Here is a 12344-nt window from a genome sequence, read left to right as displayed (position 1 = left end):
AGTTTGGAGCTGACTGAGCCCTGGAAAGATCACATGGAGGATGTTGATGTGTGGAAACTGGTCTCATACCTGGAGCTGGTGGAGCAGTGTAGAGAGCGAGGCTGGCGGGTTCTTTGTGAGCTGGTTGAAGGGTCGTCGGGGGTCTGCTGGGCGCTCTCTCTGCAAAGCTCTGACAGGTCTTGGTGTAACAGGAACTGTAAAGAGGAGAGCCACTCGCTGGTTTTGGATAAAGAGGGCGAGCTCGTGGATTGCTGCTGCTCAGATGAAACCTGCGACTTGATTAACCCCGGATGGGTCACCTGGGTGAAGGAGGCTGATGTTACAAGACCAGAAACACCCAATGAACTCAGGAAGATCGATAGATAGAAACTTTATTGATCCAGAGGGACATTCAATATACAAGACACAAAACATTTATTACAATAAACGACCACTGTCCCCTCCTCCCTTACATAGAACCACAACAAAGATTAAGGAAGCTCCCTACATGAATAAGAATATAAAAATAAAACCTGTGCAATAAAAAAAATAGACTTTTACACCTTGTACAAATATAAGTGCAATTTAATAGAAATCTATAAAAAGTGAAGGAACATCAGTAATTAGAGCTGTACAGAAGAAATAAAGAGTGTTGACAATCTGAACGTGTGTTTATGTTTATGTATGTACAGTAGTGTTTAAGATGGAGGTAGTGCAAACAGTGAGAAATAAAGTGATAGTCAGATCAGCATTAAAGTGTCCAACGAGTCTTCAGACAGCAGGACAGATGAGAAGTGAGAAACAAACACGCTTCTTCAGCACGGCGCTTTAAGTGGCGTTTTTAACTGTGAGAATCGTCCACGTCCTGATCAGATAAACTCACAGGGTGCAGGGTGGTCTGTTCTTGATAAGACTCTGGATTCAGCTTCTCAGCGAGCTCAGAGCTGTTTTCAGAAGACGTCTCACATTTAGCTGAAATACAAAAACAAAGAGCTCGTTTTAGTTCTCACGTGAGTCAAAAAGACTGAATATTATTTCATCTCCTCTTCTAGAAACTTAACTCCAGGATTTAAACCTTCAACTGACGCATGTATCTTGACTTAAGCACACAGCTTAACTTTGTCTCGTTTACTAAAATATAAATGTCAGACAAACCATATTATAATTCATCTCTCTTTTTAGGGGGGTTTACACCAGGGACCCAGGCCCTGATCTGAGTCTGGATCAGAGTACACCTGACCCTAAAGTCAGGGTCATTAGATCAGTGTGAACACAAACGCACCACACTCGTACTGTACCTGAGTTCCGTTCAAAGACATGGTCTCAGGCAGGATTCATGTGAACTTGATTACGGTCCACGAGAATGTAAACAGAACTGTGCTCTAACAAGGAAGTGGGCCGCGATATGCCAGAATTTGAGAACATTTAAAATCCATTTCCTTTCGGTTTGAAACACATTTTGATACAACAAGTATTAAAGTCTTCTTTCCTTAATAAAAAGTTGCAACTCAAAAATTAAAGTTTAAAAACAAACAGAATTTTGTTTTTGTCTCTTACATTTTCTGAGTCTGTAAACCTTGTATCCAATGACAGCGAAGGCGAGAAGCACGACAGCGATGATGGGGATGATGATGGTGACCATGGGATTCACTGTTGAGCACAAATCAACAAACACAGTTACAACCTGAGCAGATGAAGCAGGTTAGAGGAAGACAACATGTGACAAGCAGACAATCATCATCCTGTAAATAAACTGTTTGTCCTGCTGCTGTTCAGCTGAATCTCCACTTGTCTGTAAATTAATTCTGTATCTGTTTGATTAATCTTCCAGTCTTTGTTCTTTACATGTTGATGTTTCGCTCTGTGAGAGATTTTGACAAACCTTCCACGCCCCAGACACTTCCTCCCGCTCTTCTGGTGGGACCCAGAGACAGTTTCTCCAGCGTGTCCTGGGTCGACCCCGAGGCCTCCTACTGAAGGGACATGCCAGCAACACCTAGGGAGGCGTCCAGGGGGCATTCGGACCAGAGGCGGAAGCCAACTCAGCTGACTCCTCTCGATGTGGAGGAGCAGCAGCTCTACTCCATCTCTAAGGGTGCGCCCTGCAACTCTAAGCCCATTTCAGCCGCTAGTATCAGAGATCTCGTTCTTTTGGTCATGACCATAGGTGAGGGTAAGAACGAAGGTCGACTGGTAGATCGAGAGACTCTGCTTTCGGCTTAGCTCCTTCTTCACCACGACGGACCGGCCGCGATCCGTATGTCGTTCTCATGCTCCATCCTCCCCCCAGTTGTGAACAAGACCCCAAGAAACTTGAACTCCTCCACCTGGGGCAAAGACTCCCCTCCGACCTGGAGAGGGTAAGCCATCTTTTTCTGCTCAAGAACCATGGCCTCAGATTTAGAGGTGCTGATCCTCATCCCAGCTGCCTCACACTCTGCAGCGAACCGCCCCAGTGCGCGCTGGAGGTCCAGGTTTGATGGAGCCACATCATGTGATCCTGCGCTCCCCAAACTGGTCCCCCTCCGGCCCCTGGCTGCACCTAAAGATTCTGTGCATAATAGGTATGAACAGAACCAGCGACAAAGGGCAGCCCTGCCGGAGTCCAACATGCACCGGGAACAGGTCTGACTTACTGCCGGCAATGTGAACCAGGTTCCTGCTCCGTCATACAGGGACGCGACCGCCCTTAACAAAGGGCCCCAGACCCCATACCTGAATTTCCCTCGGGATCAATAAAGTATCTATCTATCTATCTATCTATCTATCTATCTATCTATCTATCTATCTATCTATCTATCTATCTATCTATCTATCTATCTATCTATCTATCTACTCATAACCCCCACAGGACGCCATGGGGGACACGGTCAAACGCCTTCTCCAAATCCACAAAGCAGATGTGGACTGGTTGGGCGAACTCCCATGAACCCTCGAGCACCCGATGGAGAGTGTAGAGCTGGTCCAGTGTTCCGGTGCTGGAAGGAAAACCGCATTGTTCCTCGTGGATCCAAAGTTCGACGAATGGGTGGATCCTCCTCTCCAGTACTCTGGAATAGACTTTCCCAGGGAGGCTGAGGAATGTGATTGTCTGTAACACACCCTCCGATCCCCCTTTTTGAAAAGAGGGACCACCATCCCGGTCTGCCAGTCCAGAGGCACTGTCCGAGACCTCCACGCGATGTTACAGAGATGTGTCAACCATGACAGCCCCTGCACATCCAGAGACTTCAGATACTCAGGGAGAATCTTATCCACCCCCGGTGCCTTGCCGCAGTGACTTTGGCTTGGGTGATGGACGAGTCTACCTGCGACTACATCCCCAGCTCCCCTGCTTCCACCTCCTGAGGCCGTCCAAAAGGCCTCCTCCATGGCCTCCCTGAACTCCTCCCAAGCCCGAGTTTTTTACTCCACAACAGCCCAGGCCTCCGCACCCCTGGCCTGCTGGTACCCGTCAGCTGCCTCAGGATTCTTATGAGCCAACAATACTCGATAGGACTCCTTCAACTTGACGGCCTTCCTTACTTCCGGTGTCCACCACCAGCTTCGGGGATTGCCGCCTCGACAGGTACCAGAGACCCTGCGACCACATCTCAGAGCAGCAGGTTCGACAATGGAGATGGAGAACATGGTCCATTCGGACTCAATGTCTCCAGCCTCTGCTGGGATCTGTGCTCTCCCGGAGGAGGAAGCTGAAGAGCTCAATAACAGAGGATTCTGCCAGACATTCTCAGCAGACCCTCACAACACGTTTGGGCCTGTCAAGTCTGACCGGCTTCCTCCCCGCCAGTGCATCCAACTCACCACTAGGTGGTAATCAGTTGACAACTCAGCCCCTCTCTTCACCCGAGTGTCCGAGGCACATGGCCGGTGGTTAGATGACCACAAAGTCTATCATCAACCTCTGGCCTCGGATATCATCGTGCCACATGCACTTATGAACATCCCTGTGCACGAACATGGTGTTTGTTGTGGACAAACTGCGACTGGCACAGAAGTCCAAAAACAGAACACCCCTCTGGGTTCAGATCGGGGAGGCCGTTAATCCAAACATTTCAACCGTTTTTCTGAATACTTTTACAATTCGAAGAGTTTGATAGAAAGAAAAGTCACAACAAAACTTTCCCTCCATCACATGAATGTTACAGTCAAATCCTCCTTCCATCACTTCTCATCCAGGTCTTACCGTAGTTGGTCTTGATGTCTCGTTGGTCCAGTTTGGTGACGATCTCCTCCTTCACACCAGAGAGCTGAAACACACACTCGTACTTCCCCCAGTCATCAGAGGGCAGTTCAAGGTCAACGCTCATCTGGAAGGAGTCGTCGTGGTTGGGGAGGATCTCTCCGTGCTCCACGTCCTCATAAAGCTCCTCTCCATCTTTCCTCCAGAACATCACGGCTCTGGTGGGGTAGAAACCTGTAGCGTGGCAGGTGATCCGAGAGGAGGGAGTCTTCTGGAGGAGAGACACTGTGGGGAGGTCTGGAGAACAAACAGGAAGACACATTCTAGTTTATTGATCAGGATTTCATGTTAAACACTGTTAGCACTCATGTTTGAGCTCACTCTTTAAATGTACCGGTAAAAAAGAGACTTTAAAATCCAGAGTGTCAACAATGAAAAAGAAGAGAGGGTCAGAGGGGAAGAAAGAGAAGAAGAGAGGTGAGGAGGGTTCACATGGAGTGATGAAGAAGAAGAAGAGGAGAGAGAGAGAAAGGACAATAAAAACAGAGAAACTTTGAGAAGCGAGCAGCAGAGAGAATTCATCAGCAGGTCATGTGATCCTACCTGTTCTCATCAGAGAGCTCCTCCCAAAGTTCACAAACTTCTTCAGCAAGTCAACACACTCCACGGTGAAGAAGTACTTTTTATACTCTAGACGAGCTTTGTCTTTATCCCACTCCTGTTTGATGACGACAGCCTTCTGTTGTGGAGCGATCCAGGTCATTGTCTTCACGTCCAGAACTATGAAGTCTTCTCCATCATAACCATACTGATCATAACCATAAACCTCTCCAGTCTCATCATCCCAGTCACAGCCGTGCATACTCTGGAAAATATGGACACCTGGGAGAGAGAGAGAGAGAGAGAGAGAGAGAGAGAGAGATTACATTTACATCATAGACACACTGATCCCAACAAAGTTTTAGAAACACACACACAGAGTTGTAGTCCTGACTAGCAGACTCAGATGAAACTGATCCATCTGTTCAAATACAGGATCAAATCATTAACAATCTTTTTTCAGTATAAAGTGAATCATAAACAAACCTTCAGTGTGGTTGAAGCGCTGCTTTACATTTTCAAGGTGAAACTTAGACCAATGCTGTTGATACTCAGCTCTCTGCTTGAGCATCTCCCAGAACTGAGGCTCATCTTCTGTGATTCTTTTTGCCCAGTTCTGTTTGGGTTCTGCTCTCTTGGTGTTACTGTCGTAGTATCCTTTCTGAATATCATCAACCAGAACAACAGCCACAAACTCTGGGAGGTTTGGGACTTCAGAAGACGCTGTGAAGAAAAACCTCATCGAGTGAATCACTGTAAGGACAAAATGTTTTCATCAGTTTAATATGAAACTTTTTGCATCATCAAACAAAAGTTATGATCCAGCACACAGAATCAAAAACACTTCCAGAACATTCAACCAAACCTGATCCTCTCTGTGCAATCCTCTCAACTGGAGGTCAAGGTTCAATCCCCAGCTGAGCAACATGTCTGATGTGTCCTTGTGCAAAACACTTAACCCTGCATTGCTCCCACTGCTTTGGTGGTGGTGTATGAATGGATAAGTTACTTCTGATGGATGATACCACACAGCAGCCTCTACCATCAGTGTGTGAATGTGAAACAGTCTAACGTGAGTACTGTTTCCCACAATGCAAAGTGCCAGGTCAGAGATCAAATTAAAAAAAATAAAAATGATTTAATTAATTATAATAGATCGAAATGCCGACGCCTTGATGTTTGAACTGCACCTTTGTTTACTTCTGCATTCCAGGACCGGAAACCAGTTCAACTGGGCCAAGCAAACTACAAAATAACCAACAACTGGCAGTTATATAATATACTGCTTTTGAACGCAGTATATTGTATGGATGCAGTTTTGAAAACTGTTGTTGCAACCAAATTGCAAAAAGCCTATTAGACACAATCTGTCAGTAGTCAGTCCCTACTATCAGTGCTATATGCTTTTAGTAGACCAACCTACTATTCAGTAGAAACACACAGAAGGCAGATATTTGTCCCTACTTAGTTTGATTCATTCAGTATGGAAGTGACGTCATTTACCCGAACGTCCTCTTTTTTCTTCTATTTATTTATTTATTTTTAGCTTTATTCAAGAGGAGGAAAGCACATAGGCATTTGGTACACGAAAACAAAATCACCATAAAATAAATAACAGATTAAATGATAATACAACATAACCTACAGTACATACAGGACAAGTACAAATAAAAGACGGGAATCATTATTTAAATACAGGGGGGAAATGTTTTATAATAATGCAGACATTTGTTACATTTTTGTTATTTAAAAAGCGATTTTCAGTGGGGACTTAAATTCTAGATTAAAATTTGATTCAATCCATGATTGTTTGTTTTGATTTGGATTATTAAAACGCATTCATTTAAATAATTTTATAACATTAAACTGTCATTAACGACATAAAGCCTCAATTTAAATGCCATATTAATGGTTTTAGAGATGAACAATTTATAAAGACATGCAACATTTCTCTCTTTCCATTAAATCTTCTTTAATCTGAACTCACCTGCCGTCGTGTCGTGGAGGAAAAATCCCACGAGAGCCACAAACATCAGAGTCTTCATTGTGACCTGTGAAGTCTTCAGATTTGTTCAATTTACATCCTTTATGTTTTTAATAAAGTTTTCTCTTCTCTGCATGTTTACAGCTCGAGCTCTGAGGGTAAAATGACTTCAATCTCTGTCTCAGCCAATAGGAATTCAGCATCGACGTCACTAACTCGTTCAGACAGGTTGTGAGTGAAAGTGAAAATTAACTCTGCTTGTTTTTCAGTCCATGTCGGAGCATTGAGAGACACACAGGACTTTATTTATTGATCATAGTAGAGTTAAACCTTCAACTGATCAGATTATTTTGATATATTTTCTTGGCTAATGTGACGTTTTAAGAACAATGATTGGCTGACAATGACGGAGGAACGCCATGTCATTGGTTAGATGAGTACCACTGACATCTGATTAACCAATGACAGCTCGAGAATGACAGTGGAAACGGGAGTGAGAGTTTAAAAAGGGATGAATGAGAGATAGACCTGATCATGAAATCAAATATAAAGTCTTCTGGACTGAATTTACACCAGAACTTCTTATTAGAGACCAACAAGTTTTTAATGTTGGACAGGGGAAGCAAGTTTTTAACAACAGAAAAAAAGTGAAAGAAAATCTGCAGTCCCACTTTTTCATGAAAAAACATTTTTTATTATCATACATTTAAAAACACACTTCATATCTGTTTGGTTCTTTGTGCCTGAAACCTGCTCCTCATTTATTCAGACACTGTATGTGAAATGTTTACATCACAAGAACTGATAATGAGTGTTGATGCTACATTTTGAATAGTTCACAACTTAAAATAAATCTGTCAATTATTCTCATTAGTAGATAAATATTTACAGAGAAACATTCAACATCCAACAATCATTCAAGATCTTAACTCAAATAAAACTAATGTTTCTTTTCATCAGATCAATGTGTTTTCAGCTGAAGCATTTCTACTTCATTTAAAAACAGATATCACAGAGTCCTGATCACTAATGAAACCTAAAACACAAACATTATAATTCTCTGAGCCTTGTTAAAATCAGACACCTCATGAAATTAGAAAAATATATTTACCTTCATTTTTTCTTTGCAGTTTGTCCACATGATGACATCAAGGTCAAAGGTAACAGTGTTTTAATCATTTAAGCTCCTTTCTTTAAATCATCTCCCTTCACTTCAAAGACACTTTTTTACAATGAAAGTGAGTCTTCAACTTTTAACTATAACAAAGACACAATCTCCTTAATGTCGTTTAAAAAAACTGATTTAAAGAATGACTGTAACAACCAAAAAGAAAGAAAAACAAGTTGTATATGAAAAAATTACACAAAAAACAATAAACACGACAGGACAGAGAAACAGATTCAAACACACACAGGGTTTAAAAACGGTTAGGCTTCCTCTTCTTCCTGATTCCTCCTCCTCATTCACCGGTGACTCTCTTTTCTCACTGCCTGTGGCTGTTGTTGGGTCCAGCCAGAATGCCAGACAAAATTCAGGCTTGTGTCCCTTTGGAGAACCGTGACAAAAGACTCTTACTCCCAGCATGCTTTGCAGATACTCCCAGAATGCTCTGAAACATGTAACATATAGATGTGAGGTTTGGGATGAATAAAAGCAGTTGTCTTTTATTGTTCTCAGAATTTATGAAATTATTTATGAAAGGACTTTGTGTTCAGATTTCACACCTTCAATTAAATACAGATTATTAATTATTAATATTGAGACTGATATTGTAATATTTGGTTGTTCCCTGATGTCATAGTGGTTTAGGTTTATTAAACTTCATTTAAAAATATTTTGGATTTATTTTAATAATTTAATCAAGTTAATTCATAATGTTCATTTGATAACAAAATGTTAATTTTGGTTGCCCTGTATGAGCTCCTGCGAAACCCAACATTATGGTGCCCCGTGTGAGGCACTTATTAAACCAGCTTTGTTGCATTGTTTATATAAAGTAATCCAAATTCATGATCCTTAAAGGGATTCTTCTTCAGAAAATTCTCTTTTCTTTGGGAGATTACATGTTTGTTATGATTTCAGCAAAGTTTGAGCTCCTGCAAACTCCAGCAATTCTACATGCAGAGTCGACCTGACTTTCCAAACACAACAAGAACAAAGACTACATCCTGAATTAAAGGCTCATTTCATGGAACTCACTGAGTTCAGAGTCGTCTCTTTGTCTTTTAGGAGTTTTGAGGTGGAAGCATTTCTTGTTGCTCCACAGCCGGGTCGTTTACCGCTGTGAGATCAGAAACACAATGTTAGCACACATCTGACTGTGAAACCATCATTTACACCAGAAACACTTTTTCATTTACAGACTGCTTTTAAGATCTGACTTCATATAATAAAATCAAGTTCTACTCACGGGATGGAGGGCGTTTGGCTAAAACAAAACAAAATATATATTATTGATTAATTTCATTGAAGGTCATTGAAGGTCACCTCATCATAACTAATCACCAGATGTAAATCTAGAAAGCATGTTTGAATGTTTCCTCTTTGCTCTCTCACCATTTCTCTTCTTCAGGAAGAATCCAGCTGCACAGACGATGATGACAAGAAGAACAGCAGCGATGATGAAGATGGTCATGATGAGAGGATTCACTGTTGAACACAAACCAAACACAGTCACACAACCTGTGAGATGAAACAGCTTAAAGACACACTCATTAAAGACTACGTTTGTCTGTCTGTCAGTCGGCTCGTCCCGTCTTCACTTCTCATCCAGGTCTTACCGTAGTTGGTCTTGATGTCTCGTTTGTCCAGCTTGGTGACGATCTCTTCCTTCACACCAGAGAGCTTAAACACACACTCGTACTTCCCCCAGTCATCAGAGGGCAGTTCAAGGTCAACGCTCATCTGGTAGGAGTCATCGTGGTTGGGGAGGATCTCTCCGTGCTCCACGTCCTCATAAAGCTCCTCTCCATCTTTCCTCCAGAACATCACGGCTCTGGCGGGGTAGAAACCTGTAGCGTGGCAGGTGATCCGAGAGGAGGGAGTCTTCTGGAGGAGAGACACTGTGGGGAGGTCTGGAGAACAAACAGGAAGACACATTCTAGTTTATTTATCAGGATTTAATGTTAAACACTGTTAGCACTCATGTTTGAGCTCACTCTTTAAATGTACTGATAAAAAAAGAGACTTTAAAATCCAGAGTGTCAACAATGAAAAAGAAGAGAGGGTCAGAGGGGAAGAAAGAGAAGAAGAGAGGTGAGGAGGGTTCACATGGAGTGATGAAGAAGAAGAAGAAGAGGAGAGAGAGAAAGGACAATAAAAATAGAGAGAAAGTTTGAGAAACAGCAGAGAGAAAGAGATCGAACATGAAGGGAAAGGTAAGAGGAAGCTTCAAGATGGAGACAGAGCATGTGTGATAGAAACGTGAAATATTTATTGTTCAATTACAAAATAAACAAGAAAAGAAGAAGATGAACATTGTCAGAATTTAACTCCATCAGGTCATTTGATCCTACCTGTTCTCATCAGAGAGCTCCTCCCATAGTTCACAAACTTCTTCAGCAAGTCAACACACTCCACGGTGAAGAAGTACTTTTTATACTCTAGTCGAGCTTTGTCTTTATCCCACTCCTGTTTGGTGAAGACAGCCTTCTGTTGTGGAGCGATCCACGTCATTGTCTTCACGTCCAGAACTATGAAGTCTTCTCCATCATAACCAAACTGTTCATAACCATTAACCTCTCCAGTCTCATCATCCCACTCACAGCCGAACATCTTCTGGAAAATATGAACACCTGAGAGAGAGAGATTAAACTCACATCAAAGACACACTGAGTTCACTATAAAGTTTCAGACACACACACACACAATCCTGAGTAGCAGACTCAGATTAAACTGATCCTGGACTGAACGTGGACTCTCTGTGGATCAGTCCAACATTTTGCTCGTCTGTGAGAAACCACACACTCCACTGTCTCTTATTGCTCACAATGAGAGACCAGCAGGACCCGTATGTGTGTCCTGATGTCCTCTGTTTCACACCACAGATTTAGAGTCTTAACTCATTCTTTTTATTCTTATTATAGATTACGTATCAGCTTTTTGAATCAATCAATAAATGTTTGAATCTGATCAATGTCAATAAAAAGTCAAATGAGTCCGTCACAACTTCTCAGAGGCTGAGATTAAATCTTTAAATGACTTCTTTAGTCTGAGAGACACTGAGCAGAAAGTCCTTCAATGAAAGAGTTTATAATGACACAGACACTCAATTCATCTCAACTATATTCAATTCATCTAATATGATTTTAATTCACCTCAATGAGTATAATCTAAATTTATTAAACATTTGTGTGTGTGGTAACATCTGTTCAAATACAGGATCAAAATATAAACAATCTTTTTTCAGTATAAAGTGAATCATAAACAAACCTTCAGTTTGGTTGAAGCGCTGCTTTAAATTTTCAAGGTGGAATTTCAATCGATGCTGTTGATACTCAGCTCTCTGCTTGATCATCTCAATGAACTGAGGATCATCTTCTGTGATTCTTTTCACCAAGTGCTGACTGGGTTCTACTCTCTTGGTGTTACTGTCGTAGTATCCTGTCTGAATATCATCAATCATCCCAACAATCACAAACTCTGGGAAGTTTGGGACTTCAGAAGACGCCGTGAAGAAATGCTGATAAGAGTGAATCACTGTAAGGACAAAATGTTTTCATCAGTTTAATCTGAAACTTTTTGCATCATTGAACAAAAGTTATGATCCAGCACACAGAATCAAAAACACTTCCATGTCACATCCCCGGGTTAGATGTCTGTTTATTTTCTGTTTTCCTCATGTATCATGTCCTGTGCTTGTGTTTACTGGTCACTCACCCTGTGTCTCGTTTCAGGTCTGTTGGCTGCATGCCCTTCACCCAGTGTGTCTCAGCCTGCTGATTACCTGATGTGTCTCACCTGTGTCTTGTAAACTTCACCCCCTGTTCAGTATTTAATGTCTGTCTCCCCCTCACTCTGTGCCAGTTCGTCTTGTCTCTTTAGTAGCAGCGTCCCAGCATTCTTAGTATATTGACTCTTGTTCTGACCCGTGTGTTTTTGGATTCCCGTTTTTGCTTGCCGATTCTGTACCTTTGCTTTCTTGGACTGACTTCCATGTGCCAAAACCTGCCTGGATTAAACATTTTTGAGAAACTGTTCTTGCCTACCGAGTCGTGCATTTGGGTCTCTTTGTGTGTTTGTGACATTCCAGAACATTGAACCAAACCTGATCCTCTCTGTGCTCTCATTAAATCCTCTCATTCATTTAGAGAGGAAAAGAAAAAGTTCTCCTGGAACTCTTCTTCTCATATTTCTGATTCATGTGGTAGAACATGTTAGCAGACACTTTTATCCAAAGTAAATACAACACTGATCCATTCATACACCGCCACCAGAGCAGTGGGAGCAATGCAGGATTAAGTGTCTCGCCCAAGGACACGTCGGACATGTTGCTCAGCTGGAGATCAAACCTTGGTGTTTATGTTGCTCCTCTTTCCCCGAGCTTGTAACAACTCTCCATTAAATTACAGCTCATTTCTGAATCCTGCTGTCTGAAT

General features: G+C 42.1%; 2 protein-coding genes across 2 annotated transcripts in view; both read right to left on the bottom strand.

Moving 5' to 3' along the window:
- Window positions 1-355: 355 nt before the first annotated feature.
- LOC306838973 (uncharacterized protein) overlaps window positions 356-12344 on the bottom strand; it is a 21689-nt gene continuing 9700 nt past the window's right edge. Inside the window, exons 2-11 of the mRNA XM_079367413.1 lie at window positions 11179-11445; window positions 10263-10541; window positions 9528-9821; window positions 9304-9396; window positions 9158-9175; window positions 5249-5530; window positions 4766-5044; window positions 4166-4459; window positions 1537-1629; window positions 356-951 (exon numbers count right to left, since the gene is read on the bottom strand). Coding sequence (XP_079223539.1) covers window positions 821-951; window positions 1537-1629; window positions 4166-4459; window positions 4766-5044; window positions 5249-5530; window positions 9158-9175; window positions 9304-9396; window positions 9528-9821; window positions 10263-10541; window positions 11179-11445 — 2030 coding nt within the window. The 3' untranslated portion in view covers window positions 356-820. The remainder of the gene's footprint in view (window positions 952-1536; window positions 1630-4165; window positions 4460-4765; window positions 5045-5248; window positions 5531-9157; window positions 9176-9303; window positions 9397-9527; window positions 9822-10262; window positions 10542-11178; window positions 11446-12344) is intronic.
- Window positions 7418-12344, bottom strand: part of LOC306839317 (major histocompatibility complex class I-related gene protein-like) — a 21605-nt gene continuing 16678 nt past the window's right edge. The window contains exon 8 of the transcript XR_013781177.1: window positions 7418-7968. The gene's annotated coding sequence lies outside the window, so the exon portion shown is untranslated. The remainder of the gene's footprint in view (window positions 7969-12344) is intronic.

Source organism: Symphodus melops, assembly GCF_947650265.1.
Source record: "Symphodus melops genome assembly, chromosome: 18".
NCBI classification, from domain to species: Eukaryota; Metazoa; Chordata; class Actinopteri; order Labriformes; family Labridae; genus Symphodus; species Symphodus melops.
Note: the sequence above shows the minus strand (reverse complement) of the source record. Positions and strands in the feature narration are given on the sequence as shown.